The 27941-nt window shown below is 36.3% G+C and overlaps 1 protein-coding gene across 1 annotated transcript in view; it reads left to right on the forward strand.

Moving 5' to 3' along the window:
* The window catches only part of LOC109566969 (transmembrane protein 225B-like), a 176914-nt gene extending 149465 nt beyond the window's left edge, over window positions 1-27449 (forward strand). The window contains exon 4 of the mRNA XM_070800561.1: window positions 26680-27449. Within this exon, the coding sequence (XP_070656662.1) occupies window positions 26680-27316 (637 nt within the window). The 3' untranslated portion in view covers window positions 27317-27449. The remainder of the gene's footprint in view (window positions 1-26679) is intronic.
* The last annotated feature ends 492 nt before the right edge of the window (window positions 27450-27941 follow it).

The raw sequence follows: 27941 nt of genomic DNA on the forward strand, positions 1-27941 counted from the left end.
GAAATATCTTGAATAAGGAAACCTCCAAATAAACAAACTGACTTCGATCTGGTCATACATACAAAGAAAGAAAGAAAGTGAAGTCGCTCAGTTGTGCCCTACTCTTTGCGACCCCGTGGATAGTAGCCTGCACCAAGCTCCTCCGTCCATGGGATTTTCAAGGCAAGAGTACTGGAGTGGGTTGCCATTTCCTTCTCCAGGGAATCTTCCCAACCCAGGGATCGAACCCAGGTCTCTCACATTGTAGACAGATTCTTTACCATCTGAGCCACCAGGGAAGTCCTCATATATACACACTGCACATTAATAAATAAGACAAAATCTTGCAGTCAGCCCTAAACTTGGAGTCAAGGAATGGGTCATGCTCTATGGTATTTGAGATGTGTGTGTGTGTGGGTGTGTGTACTCAATCTCTAAGTCACGTCTGACTCTTTTGCAACCCCATGGACTATAGCCCTCCAGGCTCCCCTTGCATAGCATTGCCCAGGCAAAAATACTGGAGTGGGTTGCCATTCCCTTCTCCAGTATTTGAGTTTATTTTTTCAGTTTATTTTTCTACCAACAAAATGCTTATTCTTTCAGACAACAACTTCAAGCCTTAGCACCAACTTAAGACTAATTTAATCTCCAAAAATACACAAAGCCCTCCAGGAGAGGACTTAATTGTCAGAAAAGTAGTGCAGATTTTTTTTTTTTAACTTCTTAATTGTTCCTTCATTTTTATTACCTTGCCTTAGCTCATGCCATACTTTTGCTCATGCTGATTTACAGGATTTGAAAAAGAAGCTAAAAGAGCACATTCTGAAGGCTGAAACTGTGGAACCTGCTGATTTTATCAAAGAAAAATCAAAACATTTAGATATCTGTCTATTGACTGCTTAAAGGAGTGCATGTCAAAGTAAGAGTCAGTCCAGCATTCTCAGGAAGAACTTCGTCTCTGTGGCTTTGTTTTCCTTTCCTTATTTTAAAAGAAATGCACCTCCCCCACTGCCAACCCTTGAAATTTATAGGCCGAGATGGATTCCTTGATGTTATTTGTTATAAGAGTCTACGAGGTGACAGCACCATGATGCTGTGGTGTGGTTTGAGCAGCCCTTTAGCAAATGTCCTATCAGCCACACGCCTCCTTCCCAGCACAGTTCCATGTGGTCCACTTCAGCTGATCTCCCCCAGCGGCTGTTTCAGCATCCTGCAGCCATCCATCCTCCACGTGTATCCAGCCCAGTGGAGCTACATTAAAGTGAGCAGAGCTTCCTGGCAGGCGCTTGGCTGCTCGCCAGGGTTTCACTGTTCCTCATCCTTCCTTGCCACTTGTGTGTCACAGGCTCTTGGGAGACGCTGAATCAGGTTTGCAGGAAACCCCACAGAAAGCTGTGGTGGGCCCAGACTTCACTGCCTCCACTCAGTAAACCTCACGTTCCACTGGTGACCGGCACCTGCCTGGCACAGAGCAGCACAGGAAGATATCTTGTATTTCAAATCCTATACACTGAAATGACTTGGCAAAGATAACGACGACTGTACCAACTTTTTTTTTTTTTTTTTTGGCCACACTGTGTGGCTTGCAGGATCTTAGTTTCCTGACCAAGGATTGAATCCCAAGCCTGGCAGTGAAATCTCAGAGGCTTAAACACTTGACTACCAGAGAATTCCTTTAGGGTACCTACTTAGAGAAGAAAAATATCTCTTCATAATCTTAAATAGCATTATGTTAAACTATTATAAGCACTGAGGTTTACTTTCCCCAAAAAAAGCTAAAAATATTGGGACCTACCCTCTGCTGGTCAACCAAACATGTATTTTCCAATCCTTTATTTTCACAACCAAAAAATCTGCATCTTAGTAGAGCTTCACTTTCTATAAAAATTTAAACTCTTCAATCAAATTAGGAAAAAAAAGCTTGGCAGAATATAAAATTAAGCAGAAATATATTCTGAATTCATTTTCCATACAAATGAAAATGCAGCCCAAATAAGCAGAAAGAGAAGCTTTGAAGTGCCGTATTTCTCTGCATTTTAAAGCTGTAGGGAATAAAAATGCATAAATGGGAGATTATAATCTAGTCTGGTGATTCAGCTTGCCAAGTTGTCTCCTTCTAGGTTGCATTAAGTGATAGAATTCAGATAGTGTTAACTGTAAAAAGTATTTTGGCACTATGTACTCTAACACTCTCACTCTTCAAATGAGGAAAATGGTAAGTACTATATTAAAGGCATGTAATTAGTCCCGGGCTTGGGGCTACAAGTCTTTTCATTTCACGTTGCTACTGAAGGGACATTTATTATTGAGACACAAAAATTCTCATATCCATCTCTCATCATCCAAACTCCTTCCTCAAACAAACAAACATTCTGTTTTTTACCACAATGCTGCACTCACTGTACCCTGAGAAGCCTCATCTTATGAAAACTAGAGCTAAGGGCTCATGAATTTTACTTTTCCATTGCCCTTAAAGTGAAAGTGAAAGTCACTCAGTTGTGTCCGACTCTTTGTGACCCCATGGACTATACAATCCATGGAATTCTCCATTGCCCTTGGATAGAAACATAAATAGGATTTATCAACTGAGCCCCATAAGACTTAACCTGCCTTGGTACTTTCCTTCAAGAGTCACAGATGACAAATGTAGTGAAAAGCACATGGTATAAGAAAAGAAAAAAAGCATAGCTTTAGAGTACATTTTAAAACCTGTATTATTATATATATGTACATATAAATAGATATAAGTATTGCTATATATTGATACAAACAAAGCAAAATCAAGTATAACTTTTAATGGAGAATTAGAAGCTTTATTTGTAAAGGCAAGAATGGCTTAGAGCAATTCTAATATCAAAAATATGTTTTTGGTTGTTATAGAGTCCCAGTTTGAGTTCTCTGTAACAACCTAGAGGGGTGGGATGAGAAGGGAGGTGGGAGGAAGGTTCAAGAGGGAGAGGATATATGTACACTGTGGCTAATTCATGTTGAGGTTTGGCAGAAACCAAAGCAATTCTGTAAAGCAATTATTCTTCAATTAAAAATAAATTCATTATATATATGAAAATTAAAGAGGAGAGTGAAAAAGTTGGCTTAAAGCTCAACATTCAGAAAACTAAGATCATGGCATCCGGTCCCATCACTTCATGGGAAATAGATGGGGAAACAGTGTCAGACTTTATTTTTTTGGGCTCCAAAATCACTGCAGATGGTGACTGCAGCCATGAAATTAAAAGACACTCACTCCTTGGAAGGAGAGTTATGACCAACCTACATAGCATATTGAAAAGCAGAGACATTACTTTGCCAACAAAGGTCCATCTAGTCAAGGCTATGGTTTTTCCAGTGGTTATGTATGGATGTGAGAGTTGGACTGTGAAGAAAGCTGAGCACCGAAGAATTGATGCTTTTGAACTGTGGTGTTGAAGAAGACTCTTGAGAGTCCCTTGGGCTGCAAGGAGATCCAACCAGTCCATTTTAAAGGAGATCAGTCCTGGGTATTCATTGGAGGGAATGATGCTAAAGCTGAAACTCCAATACTTTGGCCACCTCACGCAAAGAGTTGACTCATTGGAAAAGACCCTGATGTTGGGAGGGATTGGGGGCAGGAGGAGAAGGGGATGACAGAGGATGAGATGGCTGGATGGCATCGCCGACTCGATGGATGTGAGTTTGGGTGAACTCTGGGAGTTGGTGATGGACAGGGAGGCCTGATGTGCTGCGATTCATGGGATTACAAAGAGTCGGACACGACTGAGTGACTGAACTGAACTGATCCATATTTTGGGGAGCAATTATTTGACATATTTAGACTGGAGAAGAAAATCAACGGTTAGGTACATATTTGAAGTGTTGGAGCTATATCTTGAATAAATATGTGAATAACCTTAAAAACTATTATGGAATATAAAATAATGTTAGTTATAATTTTGCATATATTTATGTATTTCCTATATAAGAACAACCATCTAGAAAACATAATGGAAGAATCCCCCATTTTTAAAAAGTAAGAGTAACATGAACTTACTTTGGAAAGTCTTAACAGGAAAAGTAGATGATAAAAATGAAAAGAGGAACTTATAAGAATACTTGAATAGAAAGAGATGAACTTCCTGTGACCAGTTTTACATAAACGAATCACAAATTTAGTGCAGTATCAATGCAAAGCATCAAAGTGATTTCTCTTTGCAACTGAGCAAGCTAATTATAGGGTATATTTGGAATCAAAGTCTTGCAAGAATTGCCAGGAAGTTTCTTTTAAAAAAGAATAACGTGTAGAAACAAACTGTAAGATATTTCAATATGTATATAGTTTTATAAAACAAAACATCAGGTACTTATGCATAAAAATACTGACATATCAATGGAATAGAAGAAAGGACTCCAAAATAGATGGAATAGCAGAAAGAACTCAAAAACAGATGCTTAAACAAAAATTTAGTTTTTCATAAAGGTAACCACCAATTCCTGAAGAAACAATTTATCCATGAATAAATAGATTTAGGAAACCTTGCCAAACTCCTGAAAAAACACAATAATAAATTTGAATTATATATCAGTCTTTAAAACAAAATAAATAACAGGGCGATAAAATAATTAAATGGAAAATTAATTGATAAAACATTATTAAAAATGAAGCTATTTTCATAATATTAGATTGGCAATCATTTAAATATAATGCAAAATTAAAATGTCTTAAAGTATAGATAAATTTGACTACACACCTTTTTTTTAAATTTTATTTTATTTTTAAACTTTACAATATTGTATTGGTTTTGCCAAATATCGAAATGAATCCACCACAGGTATACATGTGTTCCCCATCCTGAACCCTCCTCTGTCCTCCCTCCCCATACCATCCCTCTGGGTCGTCCCAGTGCACCAGCCCCAAGCATCCATTATCGTGCATCGAACCTGGACTGGCGACTCATTTCATATATGATATTATACGTATTTCAATGCCATTCTCCCAAATCATCCCACCCTCTCCCTCTCCCACAGAGTCCAAAAGACTGTTCTATACATTAGTGTCTCTTTTGCTGTCTCGTATACAGGGTTATTGTTACCATCTTTCTAAATTCCATATATATGCGTTAGTATACTGTATTGGTGTTTTTCTTTCTGGCTTACTTCACTCTGTATAATAGGCTCCAGTTTCATCCACCTCATTAGAACTGATTCAAATGTATTCTTTTTAATGGCTGAGTAATACTCAGTATTATTATCCAAATTAACAATGAGTGACTCATCAAATAAAGATACTTGGCCATCTGGATAGGCAAAAATAAATTCTTAATTTATAATGAGCAATTAAAAACCAATGAAAATCTGTGAAAATTCTATTAGAAATGGGGAAAGAATACAGAAAGATAGTTCATAAAAAAATGCAAAAACCTTTTAAGTATGTGAAAGATACCATGTAAAATTTCCATCATAATAACACTGATTCAAAATTGATGAGACTTGATGTTTCAACTATCACAGTTGCCAAAGTGTGAAAGGATGATTATACACTGATGTTGATACTGAAATAGAGGTAGGTGGACTCACTTATTAGAAACTGTTTGCAAGGAAACTTGTTTTTAAGTGCCAAATAAAAGTGATACATGACATTTGATACAGTCATTTCATTTTAGGAATGCATCCTGCAACTGTGTTTTCACACTTTAGCACCAGCCATTTGCATAAGCATCTTTATCTCAACGTTGTTTGTGGTAGCATAAGATTAAAATCAACAGAAATAATCACAAGATTATTGGTTTAAAATTACACATAAGCATATAATGGATTAATATGTTATTATGGCCACTAAAATGTGCAAAGATCTTTGTAAATTGATATTAGTAACAACCAAGATGTGTAATTCAGGGAAGAAGTAAGTTGCAAGAGAGCACGTGTATTATACCGTTTGGATATTCTGAGAGATACCTGAAATGATTCACAGATCATTGCTAACTGGATATTTCTGGAAAAGATTGGAGATACAGAGAGAATTGAAGGAAGACACATGCCCTGCGAACCATTTAAAGTATATGAAAAATTCATATAATATAAGATTCACTATATACACATGGGGTTTCCCTGGTGACTCAGATGGTAAAGAATCTGCCTACAATGCAAGAGACCAGGTTAGATCCCTGGATAGGGAAGATCCCCTGGAGAAGGGAATGAGAAGCCACCCCAGTATTCTTGCCTGGAGAATTCCATGAACAGAGGTGATCTGTGGGCTACAGTCCACAGGGTCACAAAGAGTCAGACACGACTGAATGACTAACACTTCCATTTTTCTTTCTCTCTATATATATACATACATATACATATATATTGGAGAAGGAAATGGCAACCCACTCCAGTATTCTTGCCTGGAGAATCCCGTGAACAGAGGAGCCTGGTGGGCTGCTGTCCATGGGGTCACACAGAGTCAGACATGACTGAAGCAACTTAGCATGCACAGCATACATATATATATGTATATGCACATAATGCTTACTAATAAAAATAATATAAGCAAATGTAGGATCTCAATGATGGGAAAAGAGCTTGTAAGGAAATGTGCTGTTTATTCCCTTGAACTTCACTGATTGTTTTTTAAGCCTTGAGGCATGAATGTGATCTGTATATAAATGAACTTTATGAAACAGCTAAGTCTACCAGCATTTGAACCACTGTTTTGGAAAAAGCCGTGGACAGTTGACCACATTTTTCCACTTGTAGTCAGATCTTTTCAGTATTTTAGGGGAGAAATTCTTTCATTCATTCAGCAAGTACTTGCTGAAAGGCTAATTACTGTTTTAGGTGCTTGAAATTCCTCAGTGAATAAAACAGACCAAATCCTTGCCCCTTCTGGGAGCTGCAATCACATGCTACAAGTGATCACCATTCCTTGAGGCCAGAAGCCTGACTCAACACTCTAGCCTTGGAGGATGTCATGATAAACTTGGAATCTACACACTGGGAAATGTGGGTGCATAATTTATTGACAAACTCATGATGATAAGAGCAGATTAGCTAAAAGATACTCAGAAGTATATTTTGACTGACCACATTCCATGTATAATATGATGTCAGTAACAGAAGTCAAGTCATTTTTCAAAGTTCAACTTAATAGATTTCAAACAATTACATTTTATTTCTGCATTGACCTTTACAACTTTAAATGCTTTCATATCTTACTTTCATTTGCTTCTAACAATTCAATCCTAGAAAGCAAGTGGGGACAAGTATTTCTTGCCCCAATTTATAGATGGAAATGGGAGCACCACTTCATTTTCTTGGGCTCCAAAATCACTGCAGATGGTGACAGCAGCCATGAAATTAAAAGACATTTGCGCCTTGAAAGAAAAGTTATGATCAACCTAGACAGCATATTAAAAAGCAGAAATATTAATTTACCAACAAAGGTCCATCTAGTCAAGGCTACAGTTTTTCCAGTCGTAGCGTGTGGATGTGAGAGCTGGACCATAAAGAAAGCTGAGCACCGAAGAACTGATGCTTTTGAACTGTGGTGTTGGAAAAGACTTGAGAGTCCCTTGGACTGCAAGGAGATCCATCCAGTCCATCCTAAAGGAGATCAGTCCTGAATATTCGTTGAAGCTGAAGCTCCAATACTTTGGCCACCTGATGCGAACATCTGATTCATTTGAAAAGACCCTGATGCTGGAAAAGAGTGAGGGCAGGAGGAGAAGTGTACGACAGAGGATGAGATGGTTGGATGCATCACCAACTCAATAGACATGAGTCTGGGTAAACTCCGGGAGGTGGCAATGCACAGGGAGGCCTGGCGTGCTGCAGTCCATGGGGTCGCAAAGAGTCGGACACAACTGAGCAACTGAACTGACTGAAGTGACTGTGAGCATCATAAAAGTTATAAATGTTCAAGGTTTATTGATCTTTATTGGTAAGTAGCATATCTTAAATGAGGGCCCAGGTTTTTAAAATCTTAGTTCAATTTTCAGAGCATATTACATCTTAGGAAATAATAAAAAGTCCTACAGCCATTGAATACAGAGACAAGACATAAGGCCATAAAGTGCACTGACAGTGAAAAGATAGTAGATCTTTTTCTATAAGAATTGGATACCTAATTCTTGTACACACACAGAAGGGCAATTTAAAAAAAATCTACCAATGTGATGCTATCCAGAATGCCAAAGAGGCAAATATTTTGCATTAACATAACAATAAAAGAGACTAGTCTCCCACATTTTCATGGTTTCAATCACTCTGCTGAGGTTGGAAGAATGTATAATGTTACCTTACACCTCTTTTAGTGTTTGTTTTTATATGAAACATAACTCCAAGAATCTTAATGAATAGTGTAATCTTCACATTGAATAATATTTTAGGAGCTATACCAAGCATACTAAATTACTTATCAAGTATGCTAAATAACTTATGCACTTCTAGCAGATAGCATCCAAATTAAATTGATAAATAAAACCCTCTGGTCCTACTGAAGTATTTAGAGATGCTCGGCTAGTCAATAAGTATAAAGGCCTTTGAAAACACTCGGAAATGTACAATGGAATGGGGACTGTGATTCAGAGTCTGTGTGACTATCATCACAAGTCTGTTCACGATCAGACTCATCGTTTACCTAACACTCTCCTAAAAGAGTGACAGTGAAAGCATCATCTTGTAAAAGGCAATAAAATGATGACATATTAGATGTATTCAATGTGAAATCAGAGAGAGTCAGTGTCAATAAATCTGAAAATGCATACACATATTCAAATCATAAACACCTTACTGACTGATGATCAAGGTAGGATCTAGATTGTGCAAAACCTTTATCAAAAGACCTTCTCCGTATGCACTTGTCGTATTCTGTCTTACGATTTCCTATGTGTTATTCCTCTATGTCAAAAACATCACTGAGGGACATGCCTGGGTATTGCCAAGTTAACCTCTGGTTAATCCACATGGTGGGAACCTTACTCCCTGTATGTTACTGCAAAGAGACACCTGACCAAAGCAAGACGTGGAGCCTTAAATCCAACCTGGGTCCAGGTACCAAGTCTTGGCTCCCACCTGACTGGACCTGGAGTTTGTCGACCTAGAAGGAAGAACTATTTTGTTTTTGTGTTTTTTCAACTTATCAGTGAAAGGATAGATTTATTTTTGGGGAATGTATACAGAAGTATACATTTAGTTGCTATTGTGACTGAAAGTGAAATTCTTAGTCATTTCGACTCTTTGTGACTCCATGGATTATATCCTGCCGGGCTCCTCTGTCCGTGGAATTCTCCAGGCAAGAAGACTGGAGTGGGTTGCTATTTCCTTCTCCAGGGGATCTTCCCAGCCCAGGGATCGAACCTGGGTCTTCTGCATTTCAGGGAGATTTTTCACTGTCTGATGGCTGAGATAAGACTGTTCCTATTGGGAGTTCCCTTATTATGACTAGGATGTTAGTAAAACTGAGAGCCCATAAAATAATAGAGATAGTTGTGTTTTTTTTTTTTTTTTTTTAATCACAGTAAAAATTTTCAGAAGCAAAACTATCCCATAACACACACACACACACACACACACACACACACACACAATTTCCTCTGAATTATGTCAAGAATGAACACACTCTCAGGCTGTTCTTGTAATCAGCCAGGGGCAACAGTGCTAAAAATGGAATTGAAACAATCTAGATTGTGCTAGAAGCATGATCCTACATCACTTTAGCTCTGTGAGGGCTAACTCATACCTAGTGTAAATGGGCACACTGGCCTAATTATAGAGAACAGACGGATCTTGTTTACCAAAATCATCATGGAGAAGCACCTACTAACATAAACAAGTGCTAAAAGGCAGAAGGATATGCTTACACTACTGTTATTTCTTTCATAGGGAAAAGTGCAGTCATCTAACGGACTGGTGTCATCTCTACTGAAGCCTGTATTATTTAAAGAACAAGGAAATGGAAGAGCACAGAGAATACATCCTAGGAAGAATGGCAGGAACAGAGGGAAAGGACATGTTCCCAGGAGTCTAGAGAATATATTCAGTCAGTTTCTGGTTCTGCCAACAGAGGTCTGACTGTGAAGTCTCCTTCACTAAGCTTGAGTGCTTTAAACTGCACAGGAAGGGGCTTGTTTAGATAACTTGTAAGGACCTTCCCAATCCTGAAGATCTGTGATTTGATGAATTTCGCAGTTCTCACAGGAAAGGAGGCATCGCTGGCTGCCTCAGAAGGTCAGGAGTGCAGAGGTAAGCAGCCATCCTCATGGAATTTGTCTTCTGTGGGAGAAGACTGGAAAGAAGGGAAGATGATTTACTGTATATCAAAGCCCTTGGGGACATAGAAGTATTGAAAGAACAAAGGTTTGAAAGTCAGAACTGAGTTTGAATTTGGTTCTTACACTCAACACTGGTGTATGCTAAGTTATCTAACATTTCCAAGTCCCAATTTTCTCCTAGGTAATTGGAGTATAAAATCCCACCTTGCAACATCATTACACTTGGATGGACAGGGTCGGCTAACGGAGGCTTTTCATTTGGCTCTAAAAGGAAAAAAAAAAAAAGCTTCTTGATTCTGTGTATATGTGTTAATGTATGATATCTGTTTTTCTCGTTCTGACTTACTTCATTCTGTATGACAAGCAAATATGGGATGAGCTATTTGCAGGACAGGAATAGAGATGCAGACATAGAGAATGGACGTATGGAAATGGGGGACGGAGGCATGAATCAGAAGAGTAGGTTGACAATATGCACTACCATGTGTGAAATAGGCAGCTCGGGGCACATGCGGTGTAGTACAGGGAGCTCAGCTCAGTGCTCCGCGCTGACCTAGATCAGCGGGATGCGCGGGTGGGAGGGAGGCCCCAGAGGGAGGGGATACATGGATACCTACGGCTCATTCACTCCACTGTACAGCAGAAAGTAACACAGTATTGTAAGGCAACTATACCCACTCCACAAAAAAGCAAGCTTGTTGAAGTCAGGGACCGATATTGTATCTCTGAAGCCCTAATACACTGAAAATGTAATGACCTGTTGTAGTTCTTTTGTGCTATATTCATTGTGTGGTCAATTATACAATTAACAGCAAAAGACTCAAAAGTAAATGGTCAAAAGTAAATTTTCAAGGACAATTGATGCAGTCACAATTTCTTTTGGATGGCGTACAACATCACTAGCATAAGCTTCTACATAGTAATTAGAGCAATGGCCAAACTTTGAGGATGACTGTCATCCCCTTGAAAATAAAGTGATATTTAAATCATGTTCAGATTTCTGCTTCAGAGCTTAGGGAAAAGTCTCATACTTTAAAAATGTATCCTTTTAGTGCACAAGGACACCAATAGTGATTAAAATGCTAACTATTTTCTATTTTGAACATTTGACTATCTGAATTTATCTTCAGAAAGTTCTAAATACAGAGGTTTATGCTTCTATAATATACACAATTGAGCACAATCTCATTGACAAGTAACAACCCTTCCCCCTCCAAAAAAAATAATTAAGCAGAGAATAGACATGGCATTCATAAATGTACTAATTATTTTTTTATCGCTTATATTGCCATTAAGTAAAATACTAAGTGGAGAATGCACTTATATAGTTTGATCAACTTATATGAGAATGATGAAATGTAGTAAGCTTAGTTCTTTACAGATATTTTGACCAACTAAAGTGCAAATATAAAATGAGTTTAAATATTAATTTAAAAGCTATATAATACAATGAATTCATTAGAAATTACTTGTGAGGTCTATATATTTTGAAAATAGTAGGATATTAATTTGGGAAAGTATTAAGTTTGTAGGTTTGAATGTTCATGTAGATTTGACTTTTGTATTTATTCTTCTTATTTCAAAACAAAAATAATTTGAACACAATAATGTAAATTTTATTTTTTGGGAATTGACACCTTATCTATTTTAATTCCTCAAAATCATTCACCCAAGTCATTCAAAATGTGGGAGATTTTCACAGTCATTGCTTGTACAAAAAGTAGTAATTTTTGTATTTTCCACAATTTTCAAAGATCTTTTATTTATATTATTGATATTAAAGTTCAGTTATTTTCTTTATAGAGTTTTACATATAATATGTCAAGTTTCATTCTGTTTCTTAAATTTGGTGAATAATGTTACTTCATTTCCCTGAAGAGGAATGATCTTGTTTTATATGATTTTGAAATTGGTATGGCCCCTAGAATTTAAAAATTATTAATTCCTTGAGTAGTTGGTCTAAGAAATTTCTTATGAAATCCTTGCAAATTTGCATGTGAGCTAATTGTTCATAATCTAGCTCAATTGCGTCATTCTTTAGAGTGAATGAGGCAAAATACAGAATCGAAGGAAAAAGAGATAAATGTAAATCATATTTGAAGACGTGACAATTTTCATCAGTAATTTAAATTACTGTACCTTAAAGTACACAAAAAATTAGCAAGAATGAACACTATCCACTAACTTGAAACTGATATTTATAAAATACTGCACCCAAAAACTATAGAATAAGCATCATTTTCCTGGGTACATGGAACACTCTCCAAGATAGATTATGTATTTATCCACAAAACAATTCTAAAAAATTCTTTAAAAATCAGTCATACAAAATGTGTTTTGTAAAACTAGAAGGTTTATAATAGCAATTAAAAGCAGTAAGACATCTTAAAAAAAATCCCCAAGTATTTGAAAGTTATACAACATGCCTCCAAATAATACATATATCAAATGAATCATAATAGATATTACAAAATAATTTAAATTAAATTTTAGTGAGAACATATAATGTTGAGATCCAATTAAATTCTTAGAGAAAATTTAAAGACTATATTTTAAAATATATAAAATTAATGACCCAAGTTTCCTTTTTAAGAAATTATAAAATAAGAACAAATTGAAGTAAATTAAGCAGAAATTAGAAATAAAATCATGAGTGAAAATCAAGGACATAGGAAATAGGTCAAATATAAAAAATCATATTGTCAAAAATTCACATTTTTAATAAAGTGGATTATTCTCATAAACTTATAGTAAGATGTATAAAGAAAAAAAAAACAGAATGGGAAAACAGAAACTATTAGTCAGGGATGAAATAGAGGACAATAGTATAAATTCTGCAGATAGACAACAATTAGAGAATATTACGGGAAATTTTCGGAGAAGACAATGGCACCCCACTCCAGTACTCTTGCCTGGAAAAATCCCACGGATGGAGGAGCCTGGTGGGCTACAGTCCATGGGGTCGATAAGAGTCGGACATGACTGAGCGACTTCACTTTCACTTTTCCCTTTCATGCATTGGAGAAGGAAATGGCAACCCACTCCAGTGTTCTTGCCTGGAGAATCCCAGGGACGGGGGAGCCTGGTGGGCTGCAGTCTATGGGGTCACACAGGGTCGGACATGACTGAAGTGATAATGTAAGGGAAATTTTATGCCAGTAAGTTAGACAACTAAGTACAATGGGAAAAGTTCTTGAAAAACAACAACAACAACAAATAAGTAGAAGTAAACACTCAAATATATCTATTTAACAAAACTGAATTCATATTCAAATACTTTTGCATAAAGACTAATCAAGGTCCAGATGTGTAACTGAATTTCATCAATTATATTTAAAAGAAATAATACAAATTATAAATAAAACTTTTACAAAGATAGAAAGGACTAATTTCTAACTCAATTGGTTTGTACAGAATAAATTTGATATTGAAGATATTACACACAAAAAATCAGATAAATTAAACTTTATGAGCATAGGTTCAAAATTCTTAACAAAAAGTCAGCATATTGATTCCAACAATATGTAAAAAGGTAGTATATCATGACCAAGTAGAGTTAATCTGGAAATATAATATTGGCTTAATATCTTCAATCATTATAATTTGTCACATTAAAAGGATAATGATAATTAAAATGCATACAGACAAAAGAATTGAAAAAAATCAATGCCTATTCATATTTATATATAGATAGATGAATAGATGGATGGATAGATAGATATTTAATTCTCAGTAGCTGGAGTTAGAAGAGACTTTCTCAATCTAAAAAAAGGGCTCTACACAAATCTACAGCTAGCATCACAATTAATGGCAAACATCAAATATATCCCTCTTAAAGGGAATAAAAAACAAGACTATCTGGTAGATGCTTATCACTTCTATTCAACATAGTACTGAAAATTCTAACAAATACAATAAGGCAAGAAAACAAATATTTTAGTGTAAAGATTAAACTAAGAAAAAGCTAAAGTTATGTATTTTAAAATCATTTGGAACATGCAAAATAGCTATTAGAAATAAATGATATTGGAAAATTGCAGAATATGATTAATATAAGATGGATTTTATCTTATATACAGTCCATAAACAAAGAAAATTAGCATAATAACACATGATAGCAACAAAATACTTAAAAATCTCAAAATAAATATAATGAAAATACATAATATCTCTATGCTGAAGCATATAAAACATTTCTAAATTAAAGAAGATAGGAGTAAATGGCTTCCCAGGCGGTGCTAGTGTTAAAGAATCTGCCTGCCAATGCAGGAGACATAAGAAAGCTGGTTCAATTCCTGGGTCAGGAAGATCCCCTGAAGAAAGTCTTGGCAACCCACTCCAGTGTTCTTGCCTGGAAAATCCCATGAACAGAGGGGCCTGGCGGGCTACAATCCATGGGGTCACAAAGAGTCAGACATGACTGAAGTGACTTACGATGGTGATGAGCAAATGGTGAGATAAACGTCTTCATGGATTACAATACTTTACATTTTTGAATATACATTCTCTATTAAGCTGACATACGGATTCAATACAATCACAATCAAAATCCCAGTAGACTTTTAAAAGGAAAATTTGTAAGCTCATTCTAATATTGTTATATAAATACAAAGAATCTAAAAGAATCTGTTTTGCCATTTAAAAACATAAGCAAAGCTGGATGTTTTCTGCTTCCTGATTTCAAGACATACTATAAAATTATATCAAATAGTATTATATGAGTCTAAGGATAAACACACAGATCAATGGAACAGAATAGAAGTCTCAATCCAGACATATATTACACTTGACTTTTTACATAAAAGTACTAAATCAATTTAAAGAGAAAAGGAAGGACTTCATGTGTGTGTGTGTTTAACGTTTAACAAATATTAAAACAGCAGGATATTCAAGTTTAAAAAAATAGAAAATAAAGAAAAATAACCTTAACTTCTTCTTTGATCCAGTAAAATAAAATTGATTTGAAGTGGTATAGACTGGAACATGAAAACCAGAAAAACACAGGCTAGAAGAAATCTAATCATCTTCATGATTGATGAAGATGATTAGATAAAATATTGATAACTTGATAAAATATTTCTTAGAAAATACACATAGACACACATATACGAATACACACACAGTCAATTGACCTTATCAAAACTAATAATTTCTGCTTGTAAAATACACCATTAAGTAAAGAATCTGAAAAGTCACAAATTCAAAGAATGATGAATCCAGTATTTATATAGAACTTCAACAATGAAAAATAAAGTCAGTTAAAAAATGGACAAATTAATTGAAAATAACTGAAAAAGAAGATATATAAATGTTCAATACATGTATGAAAGTACAATAGCATTAGTCATTAAAGAAATACAGATTAAACAAATACAAATAAAGCATCATTTTTCCCCTGCTAGAGTGTTTAATATCAAGAAAGATCACAACACGGACAAGATTGATGCAACTGAATCTTATTCATTGCTAAGAGTTTGATTGCATAAATGGTGCAATAGATTTAGAAAACTGGTATTTTCTTTAAAACTATGCATATTTTCACACAATGATGAGACAATTCCACTTTGACGTGCTTAACATATACCCACAAAAAAAGATTTATAGGTAACATTAATCACAATCTTTTGCATAATTGTCTTAATAATCAGTAGAAGTACGGGTAAATACACTGAAATATTCATATAGTGGGATACTTATTGAAAATAAATTAGAATAAAATAATGATATTTTGAATAACATGGGTAAATCTCTAAAAATTATATCACACAAAAGAAACCAAGTGCAAAAGAATATAATCTCTATGATTCTATTTATATACAGAACAAGAACAAGGAAAAGAAACATGTTACAATGAGATGAGAGGTGGAAGGGGCCATTTATTGGTGAGATATGAGGGGATTTTGTTTGCTGGTAGAAAAGTTCTGTATTTTAATTGGAGCAGTTGCTAAATGTGTGCTCAGTTGCTCAGTGGTGTTCAACTCTGTGACCCATGGACTGTAGCCCAGTAGGCTCCTCTGTCCATGAGACTTCCCAGGCAAGAATACTGGAGTGGGTTGCCATTTCCCCCTCAGGGGGATCTTCCCCACCCAGGTATCAAACCTGCATCTCTTGCATCTCCTGCATCGGCAGGCGGATCCTTTACCACCGGACCACCTGCTATGTGAATAGACAGCTGTAAAGCACATCAAACTGAGCATTAAAGAAATTACCTATGTAAATTATACGTGAACAATTTAAAAGCTATATAACCAACAAAATACCTCGGTTAATTCTTTACTGCCGATAGGATACATTTCAAATACATTTAAACACATACAAGATTCTATATAATTCAAAATTTGCATTCAATTTTCTTTTTCCCCTGTTTTCTTTGTTTTCTTACTCCTCCTAACCTCCCCTATACTGAACTGCTACACTTAAAAGTCCTCTTCAATCTTCACACCATTGCACATACTGTTTCTTTTACCTGGATTTCCCCAAATCTCTAACTTCTGAATAAGATTTACTTATCTTTCAGAACTCAGAATGTATTTCGTTTTGTTTGAGAAGTACCTTCAAACTTGCAGGTCAGTGTACGTATCCTTACTGTGAGCTATCAGAACAGCATTCTTTTTATAACACTTGTTATCTACTTTGTAGTTTTCTATTTGACAGCCTAAACAGGAGCTCCAGTCCAATGAGTATGGAAAAAGTCCATCTTTTATTTTAATTTATTGCCTTCAAACATTTGATCAATCTCTAAATAATAATAAAGCCTTTCTATAATGACCCTAAGGAACTTATTTGAAATTATATAAATTACTCACAACTAACTTTAATAAAATGATAATGATGGTGGTGCTAACAATAGCAAATATTAGCAAATATTGAGTGATTGCTGTATACCATATATTGATGCATTTATTTTGCCTCTAATTTCATATACGCAAGAGCCTATGCAGTAGTGACTGTTGGTAGCCCCACTATACAGATTAGCAAAATAGATCAAGAGTTTAACTTTTTAACGTGTTCAAATACTGGGACTGGGTAATTTAAACATAACAATTTAAACAGAATTTATGTGAGAAGGCTTTCTCGTGTAAGCTTAAATTTGAAAATAAATTCAAATTGAAACATCTTAAAATCTAATATATGAGACTCCCCTGGTGGCGCAGTGGGTAAGAATCTGCCTGCCAATGCAGGGGACATGCGTTCAATCAATCCCTGGTCCGGGACAACTCCACATGCCTCGGAGCAGCTAAGTCCGTGTGACACAGCTACTGAAGCCAATGCACCCCAGAGCCTGTGCCCACAGTAGAAGCTGCTGCAATAAGAAGCGTGCTCAGCGCAATGAAGAGTAGACCCCGCTCACCGCACCCAGAGAAAGCCGACCAAAGCAATGAAGACCCGGTGCAGCCAAAATCAAATAAATAAGCAAATATTTGAAAAATCTAACTGATGTAGGCATCCTCAAGTTTCAAAAGAGAATTAATATCTCAAAGCAAGGGTTTTCTATTCAATTCTCTCTATATATTATAAATATAGGTACATGAATAGTCAGTCAGCTAAATTTCTATTTTGAGCAGATTGTTCAAATACTGGGATTGGGTGATTTACACAAAGTAATGTAAACAAATTTTGTATGAGAAGTTGTTTTTTCATGAAAACTTGAAACTAAATCTAGGCTAAACAACACAAATTTAAATTAACTAATCTGGTTCTATTTCCAAAAGAGATTTATTAATTCAGAGTAAAGATTCTCTATTTCATCTATGTATTACAATATATGTAAACAAATAATCAGTCTGCTTAATTTCAACTTTGAGTAGGTTGCTGAATTTAATGGGTCATTAGTTAAGTGAATTCAAAACTTTATTAGTGCTTGTGCTATTGTGTAAGACACCAATGAAGTAATGACTCATTACTATAAGGTAAAGCTATGCCAGGTTTGTTAGAAAACATGTTTGTCAGCAGAAAAGACAGAATGAGATTATGATGAGAAATCTCCCAAACTTTCCTGCCAGCACTTACCAATGTGAAAATCAAAACAGTAGTTTTCACTGCTAACATATCCCAACAATTTATTTAATCTCTGTCCAAGTGTGATCTCCTTCAAGGTTTAGAAACAGAACTCACAGTATCCCTTTGGTTTTAAATCTACAGACAGGTAGGTGTGCACACGTATACACACACACACATTTATTTGTCTTTTTTTTTTTCTTCTAAATCTCCAGTCACAATGTTTGTTTTTTTAAATATTCCTTGCAAATCAGTGGTCAAAAATTATTCTTAATTCAAATAATTCTTTCAAAATGGAATCTCAGCTGACTTCACTCAAGATTCAAATCATATTTACTAATTTGAGTGCCTCCACTGACTTCAGGTTTTCCAAAGTTGCTGGCATATCGAGTGCAGCATTTTCACAGCATCATCTTTTAGGATTTGAAATAGCTCAGCTGGAATTCCATCACCTCCACTAACTTTGTTCATAGTAATACTTCCTAATGCCACATGACCTTGCACGGATGCCTGGCTGTTGGTGGGTAACCACACCATTGTGGTTATCCAGGTCATTAAGACCTTTTTCTTTTTGTATAGTTTTTCTGTGTATTCTTGCCACCTCTTCTTAACATCTGTTTCTGTTAAGTTTTTTTTCCATTTCTGTCCTTTATTGTGCCCATCTTTACATGAAATGCTCCCTTGGTATCTCTAATTTTCTTAAACAGATCTCTAGTCATTCCCATTCTGTTGTTTTCCTCTATTTCTTTGTTTTCCTCTATCTCCTTGCTATTCTTTGGAACTCTGCATTCAGTGGGGTATATCTTTCACTTTCTCCTTTGCCTTTCACTTCTCTTCTTTTCTTAGCTATTTTTAAGACTTCTTGATACAGTCATTTAGCCTTCTTGCAGTTCTTTTTCTTTGGAATGGTTTTAGTCACTGTATCCTGTACAATGGCACACACCTCCATCCATAGTTCTTCAGGCACTCTGTCTGTCAGATCTAATCCCTTTAATCTACTTGTCACTTCCACTGTATAATCATAAGGGATTTCATTTAGGTCATACCTGAATGGTTTGGTGGTTTTATTGACTTTCTTCAATTTAAGTTTGAATTTTGCAATAAGGAGCTCATGATCTGAGCCACAGTCAGCTCCAGGTCTTGTTTTGTTTTGTTTTGACATTATAGAGCTTCTCCATCTTTAGTTGCAAAGAATATAATCAATCTGATTTAGGTATTGACCATCTGGTGATGGTAATGTATGTGCAGAGTCATCTCTTTTATTGTTGGAGGAGGGTGCTTGCTATGACCAGTGTGTTCTCTTGGCAAAAGTCTATTAGCCTTTGCCCTGCTTCATTTTGTAACAATGAAGTTGTTACAGAGTAACAACTTTGTTACTCCAGGCATCTCCTGACTTCTTATTTTTGCATTCCAATCTACTACGATGAAAAGGACATCTCTTTTGTGTATTAGTGCTAGAAAGCCTTGTAGGTCTTCAAAGAACCATTTGACTTCAGCTCTTTGGCATTAGTAGTTGGGGCATAGACTTAGATTACTATAATGTTGAATGGTTTGCCTTGGAAAAGAACCGAGATCATTTTGTTGTGTTAGAGATTGCACCAAGGTAACAGCTTTTTGGACTCCTTTGCTGACTATGAGGACTATTCCATTTCCTCTAAGCGGTTCTTGCTCAGTATAGTAAATATAATGGCCCTCTGAATTAAGTTCTCCCATTCTTATCCATTTTACTTTACTGGTTCCTAAAATTTTGATGTTCATTCTTGCCATCTCCTGCTTGACAACAACCAATTTGCCTTGATTCATGGACCTAACATTCCAGGTTCCTATGCATTATTGTTCTTTACACCATCAGACTTTACTTTCAACAGCAGACACATCCCCAGTTGGAATCAAGATTGCAGGGGAAAATATTAGCGACCTCAGATATATAAGTAACACCACTGTAATGGCAGAAAGCAAAGAGGAAGTAAAGAGCCTCTTGATGAAGGTGAAAGAGGAGAGTGAAAAAGCTGGCATAAAACTCAGCATTCAAAAATCTAAGATCATGGCATCTAATTCCACCATTTCATGAACAAATTGATGGGGAAAAAATGGCAACAGTGACAGATTTTATTTTCCTGGGCTCCAAAATGACTGAAGATGGTGACTGCAGCCATGAAATTAAAAGATATTTGCTTCTTGGAAGAAAAGCTATGACAAACCTAGAGTGTATTAAAAAGCAGACACATCACTTTGCTGATAAAGGTCTGTATAATCAAAGGCATGTGTTTTTCCAATAGTCATGTATGGATGTGAGAGTTGGACTATAAAGAAAGCTGAAACTGAAAATGTTAATTGCTCAGTCAAGTTCAACTCTTCATGACCCCACGGACTGTAGCCCCTCAGGCTCCTCTGTCTCTGGGATTCTCCAGGTAAGAATGCTGGAGTGGGTTGCCATACCCTTCTCCAGGGGATCTTCCTGACCCAGGGATGGAACCCTGGTCTCCTGCATTGCAGGCAGATTCTTTACCATCTGAACCACCAGAGAAACCCAAAGAATTGATGCTTTCAAACTGTGGTGCTAGCTAAGACTCTTGAGAGTCTCTTGGACAGCAAGTAGATCAAACCAGTCATTCCTAGAAGAAATTAACCCTGAATATTCATTGGAAGGACTGAAGCTGAAGCAGAAGCTCCAATACTTTGGCCATCTGATTCAAGTGATGTCCAAGTCTCTCAGTCGTGTTTGCCTCTTTGGGACCCCATGGACTATACAGTGTATGGAATTCTCCAGACCAGAATAGTGCAGTGGGTAGCCTTTCCCTTCTCCAAGGGATCTTCCCAACCCAGGGAGAGAACCCATGTCTCCTACACTGAGCCACCAGGGAAGCCCAAGAATACTGGAGTGGGTAGCCTATCCTTTCTCCAGCGGATCTTCCTAACCCAGGAATTGAACTTGGGTTTCCTGCATTGCAGGCAGGAACTGAGCTATCAGGGAAGCTGACTCATTGGAAAAGAGTCTGATGATGGGAAAGATTGAGGGCAGGAGGAGAAGTGGACAACGGAGATGAGACGGTTGGATGGTATCTCTGACTCAATGGACACGAGTTTGAACAAACTCTGGAAGATAGTGAAGGACAGGAAAACCTTGTGTGCTGTAGTTCATGGGGTCACAAAGAATTGGACACAACTTTGTGACTGAACAACAAAAGTAGGTCTGGGCAATAAACATGAACAAGGGATGTTTCATAAAGTACACATATAATTAAGCTGTTAAATAAAATAATATATTTACTCAATAAATGCTAAATAATAGTGTTTAAAATGAGAAAGAAAAGAATTCAAAGGAGACTTAAATTTGCTTAGTGGGGAGGATAAATAATCTTATATAGAGACAGCCTCATAGTTTTAGTAAAATTTTCCTTTGCAATGTCAGCGAACAAAATATTTGTGCTATGAGATTTGGTCTTTCACAGTAATTGATATACTTCCTTGTAAAATTTTATTTTAAAAAGCTTATAATATTGTTTTGCTTAGGGGAACTCAAAGAACTAAGAAGAACATATTAAGTTAAAGGCAATTTCAACAAGACAAAAAAATATACAGTAAAGACCTGACATCATCCCAAAAGATCCTTAGCTTTCATCAGCGTATTACTTTGATGAAACTATTTAGAAGTCAAGTTGAACTCATAAAAGCCTCAGTTGATTCTCAATTTTAAGGGTAGGTTATCTCTAGTGTTTCCTTTCTTATTTCACAAATTTAATTTCTCTTTCCTGATATTTGAACTCAACATCAGAATATACTATCCACCTTTATAAATAATTGTAAAAACTTTAGATATAAAATTCTTCATCTTGTCCCTAAAAGGACTTTAAAGGATTGTGCCTCATTTATTTTTGATTTCTAAAAAAAGTGAATTATTGCTGGCACCTGCTATACATTTTTAAATTGGCAAAACTAATACAATTATGTAAAGTTTAAAAATAAAATAAAATTAGAAAAAAAAATAAAATAAAATGTATAATTTTCTTAATTAAAATAGATATTTAAAAGAAGTCAGAGAAAGTATTCTCATTATTTTAATTAAAAATGTTGTATCTTAATGAATAAAAATGTATATATACACACAAAATGAAATATTAATCAGTCATAAAAATAAGGAAATAGTGTCATTTGAAGCAACATGGATGAACCTAGAGATTATCAAACTAAGTAAACTGAATCAGACAGAGAAAAACAAATATCATATGATGTCACTTAATATGTGAACTCTAAAAATTGATACAAATGAACTTTCTTATAAAACAGAACTAGAGTCAGATGTAGAAAACAATTTTATGGCTATCAAAGGGTATAGCGAGGGAGAGGAGAGACAAATTAGAAGTTTGGGATTAATGTTTACATGCTATATAAAATAAATAGATAAATAACAAAGACTTGCTGTGTATCACAGGGAAATATACTCAATATCTTGTAATAGCCTTATAACTGAAAAGAATCTGAAAAAGAGTATATATACAAGTTTGTGTGTGTGTGTGTGTGTGTATAACTAAATCACTTTGCTGTGCACTTAAAACTAACAAAATACTGTAAATTAACTATACTTCAATAAAATGTTGTACCTTAAATTTATAAGAAAATTGCAAAAAGGACAAAATATATTGCAGTAAGTATTAATAAAATCTTTTTTTTTCTAATTTTATTTTATTTTTAAACTTTACATAATTGTATTAGTTTTGCCAAATATCAAAATGAATCCGCCACAGGTATACATGTGTTCCCCATCCCGAACCCTCCTCCCTCCTCCCTCCCCATACCATCCCTCTGGGTCTCTTTTTAAACCAATTTTGCAGTTTCCTTAAAAAAACTTTTTATTCCATCACTATTTGCTCCTTCTTGCCTTCAGTCACTAAATTGCTTCCATTCTTCCAAGAGAGTCAGATTTTCCTTTGTTGTTTGAGTGTGAATGAAATTAAAAGGAAGATTAAGGAATGTTTTCTGCCTTACTTATGCTAACTCTCTTCCTTGAAAGATTTGAGGCAGGACACCACCCTTATGACAGAAAGTGAAGAGGAACTAAAAAGCCTCTTGATGAAGGTAAAAGTGGAGAGTGAAAAAGTTGGCTTAAAGCTCAACATTCAGAAAACGAAGATCATGGCATCTGGTCCCATCACTTCATGGGAAATAGATGGGGAAACAGTGGAAACAGTTGTCAGACTTTATTTTTATGGGCTCCAAAATCACTGCAGATGGTGACTGCAGCCATGAAACTAAAAGACGCTTACTCCTTGGAAGGAAATTTATGACCAACCTAGATAGCATATTCAAAAGCAGAGACATTACTTTGCCAACAAAGGTTCGTCTAGTCAAGGCTATAGTTTTTCCTGTGGTCGTGTATGGATGTGAGAGTTGGACTGTGAAGAAGGCTGAGTGCCGAAGAATTGATGCTTTTTAACTGTGGTGTTGAAGAAGACTCTTGAGAGTCCCTTGGACTGCAAGGAGATCCAACCAGTCCATTCTAAAGGAGATCAGCCTGGGATTTCCTTGGAAGGACTGATGCTAAAGCTGAAACTCCAGTACTTTGGCCACCTCATGCGAAGAGTTGACTCATTGGAAAAGACCCTGATGCTGGGAGGGATTGGGGGCAGGAGGAGAAGGGGATGACAGAGGATGAGATGGCTGGATGGCATCACTGACTCGATGGACGTGAGTCTGAGTGAACTCCGGGAGTTGGTGATGGACAGGGAGGCCTGGCGTGCTGCGATTCATGGAGTCGCAAGGAGTCGGACACGACTGAGCGACTGACTTAATCTGATCTGATCTGATATATAAGTATCTGCAGAAGGAAATGACAACCCCTCCAGTATTCTTGCCTGGGAAATCCCATGGACAGAGACAACTGGTGGGCTACAGTCCCTGGAGTCACAAAAGAGTCAGACATGACTTAGTAACTAAACAGCAACTATATATAAGCATCAACTAGCTTCCCTGGTACACGTGCAATGATCCTACCTCAATGGATGCAAAATCTCATCATGTGACACTATTTCAGTCCCACAGCCTTGATCAATCAGATTTGTAATCCTGAATTTATGGACATCTCTCAGGAAAATTTTGATGGTTAAGAGTTATGTTATCTCATCAGTTTCCTCCATACCAATTCTTATCATAAGAAGCATGTGTTTCACTAATCTCCTCTTAAGAAAATCTTTGCATCTGACTTGCCTTTGGGGGTAATACAGGCTTATTGCTTATAAAGTATGGCAAGATTCAAACAGTTCTTCATTCTTCCCAATTAAACATAAAAACAACCTTACTCTTAATACAGTGTATGTCCTAAGGGAAATGTATATTGTCTTAAGTTGAAGCATCATTTGAATGCTTGGATAGACATTAATGAAAACGACATGCAGTTCTGTATTATGAGCACTGCATTTTATGATTAATTTCCAGCTGTGTTATTTTTTCTTTTAAATCAGTTAAATATAGCTGTCTTTGTGTTTCTGACTTTTTGAATCTTCAAAGGCTATAATTTGGAGTTTCAGATAAGCTTTTAATGTGCTTAATTTAGTTAGCAATCTAAATTTCTGTTGGATCCTTCAATAACAATGCAATGATGGGGGTCATCAAACAAAGCTGCATTTAGCCTACATCTAAGAGTTTTGAAGAAATTGCTTGGAAATTAATACCTAGGTTAATAACGATGATGTTGCTACATGCACACTATCTATTAATGCAATCTGACAACTTTTTACTGTTTCTGTGATTACTTGTGACATATATCAATACATTCAAAGTACAAAAGATATTTCAAGGATAAAAGTGAAAGTCTGATAAATGCATATCTGGACTCCCTCATTTATTTTTAGTTGAAGTTAGGCAATACTACCACTGTTTCACCTTCTTTTGTTTATAAAACACATGTATTTCACTTATGTGAAATATTCAGCAGTTTTATATGCATTTATTTTCATACTATTTAAAGTTTACTACTGTAATAGTTTCTCCTGTACTATTAGTTTATATTCATAGATAAATATAGCATTACTGAAAATTCTTGTTAAGACCAGATGTATTGTTATTTCTCTAGAATCGTATAAGTGTGGTCTGTTTTACAAATCTTATTTGGGTCTAACAGATGCAAACTATTATATACAGAATGGATAAACAACAAGGTCTTCCTGTACAGTACAGAGAACTGTATTCAATACCCTGTGGTAAACCATGATAGAAAATAATGTGAAAAATTATATATATATTATATATATATAATATATAATAAAATAAATATATAATATATATATATTATTTATATATATAAATAATATATATCTATATCTAACTTTGCTATACAGCAGAAATTAACACAATATTGTAAATCAATTATGAAAATGAAAGTGTTAGTCACCCAGTCATGTCCAACTCTTTGTGACCTCATGGACTGTAGCCCACCAGGCTCCTCTGTCCATGGGATTCTCCAGGGAAGAATACTGGAGTGGGTTGCCATGCCCTCCTCCAAGGGATCTTTCTGACCCAGGAATAGAACCTGGGTCTTCTACATTGCAGGGAGATTCTTTAACATCTGAGCCATATATATCAATAAAATTTTTTAAATTGAAAAAAGAATATCTTATTTATAGATAATGTTTTAGCTTCATAGGACACTTTAACACAATGGGAGGAAATGCCATCTTCAGATTCAAGAAGACAGAACATCAAATTTGGGGTCTGGCTCTTCCTAACTAAGTGTTACTTAATCTCTCTAACCCTGAGAATGTTTCATTTCTAAAGCTTTAAATCTTAGACAATGTATTCATATAATAGCAAGTGACTATATTGTGTTTATAGTACACTAATAAATATAAGAGAAATGTTATTTACTTATTTTTAATCAGAAACCTACTTTCACCACTTATTAAGTGATCAATTTTGGCCTCAGGCTCTCAGAACCTTGATTTCCTCATACGTAAAATAAGAATGTAAATGTTTACCTTGAAGTGATTTAGAGACCATGAAAATAAAACAAACAGCTAGAACAGCAGAGCACATTAAATGTTCAATAAGAGAAGATTGCTTTCATAAACAATGCTTGTATTCTTTCCACAACAAAAATAATCTGTAGACTCCAGGAACTCCTCTAATTCACTCTATGTATGAAATAGTCATAACTCCTTGCATTGCAGATAATTTCACTGTCATAATTTTATCCCTCAGTCGGCCAATAAACTTGATGGAGGCCTTAGTCTAGGATTTCTCCCAATGTTTAGCACTAAATCTGTTTATAGTAGGATTTCAATAAACTGATCGAGTTGACTTCGATAAAAGCAATTTAAACTTTAAAATGTTTTCCTTTGATTTTTGGAATATACAGAGTCCCCAAGATCATTCTGAGACACAGTGATATGCTACAAGGTTTCCTAGGACTCAGAAAAGTGATTTTCTCAGTGAAGGGATGCAGATTAAAACCAGCAAAAGGCAAATTCAGATGAGACAGAGATTACAAGAAGCCCTCTGCAAGCTCTGTAGCCTCCCTGGGCTACCTGCTTATCCTGCTGGTCTCCATCTTCCCCTTCTGGGTGCGGCTGGTGAACGAGGAGTCCCAGGAAGTGTTCTTCAGTGGCCTGTTTGAGAACTGCTTCCATATCAAGTGCTGGAAGCCTCGACCCTTATCCATTTACGTCATCCTCGGCCGAGTCTCCCTGCTGTCCGCCGTTGTCTTGTCTTTCCTCACCACTTTCATCATGGTGTCCTTTGCGTCTCAGCTCTTTCCGAGGACCCGGAAGCACAATTTTGTGTCAGCCTTCATCAGTTTCCTCACAGGGGCTTGTGCCTTCCTGGCCTTGTTGCTGCATGCCCTGGAGATCCAGAGTCTGCGGATGAAGCCCAGCCCCCCGCAGTTCTCCATACAGTGGCCTTACTACGTCCTGGGCTTCAGCATCCTTCTGTTCATGGTGGCTGGTGCCATCTGCCTCATCCAAGAAATAGCCTGCCCTAGATGCCATTTGTTGCCCATTTCCCAGAGTACTGAGGACACCCAAGAGATCTCGTACCTGGAAAACCTGGATAGTCTGGGAGGAGAACTGAGCTCCATGCAGAAGGAGACACTGCTGAAGGAAGAAACCATTATCTAGACCCAGACAGTCTGTGCCCTGCCCTTCGTCCAGTGCACATGTGTCAGTGTGTGTGGCTCTTCAGTCTCCCCCAGTCTCTGCCGTTTCTGATGAGCCTTTTGAGTGTCAAGTCAACCCCTCCCTTCCCCCTCCTCACAGTAGAGTCAAAGGAGGACACACCCAGTTATCCCAGCAACATTATATGACAGTGTGTGTGAGGTGATGGCAGCCACAGAGGCTCAGCCCGGAGCTTGGTGTCCATTTATTTATTAAGTCTCAGTCACCAAGACATGTAGTACCTGCGTGGTTGACCTTAACAACTCACATCCTAGTCTTCCCACACCACACTCCTTGAGATAAAGCAACTGTTCATTATCAGTGACATTGCTAGGAAAAACTGTATTTGACCAGGTTGTTATAGAGTGTGACTCAGCATCTTGTATACAAACACAGGTATTTAGCATAAATACAGTGTCATCTAAGGCATCAGTCACAAAAATCATTCTTCTCAGGAAGAATATACCAAAGACTAGGATGCTACCTCCCGGGAGTCCACCACAGGCCAGTCCTGAAGACAGATCTTTCCTTGAAATGTGCATATTTTGAGTAACTTAGGACAGCTGCACTAAACTTTCCTTGCCCAGTA

This window comes from Bos indicus, chromosome 12 (genome assembly GCF_029378745.1).
Source record: "Bos indicus isolate NIAB-ARS_2022 breed Sahiwal x Tharparkar chromosome 12, NIAB-ARS_B.indTharparkar_mat_pri_1.0, whole genome shotgun sequence".
Lineage (NCBI taxonomy): Eukaryota > Metazoa > Chordata > Mammalia > Artiodactyla > Bovidae > Bos > Bos indicus.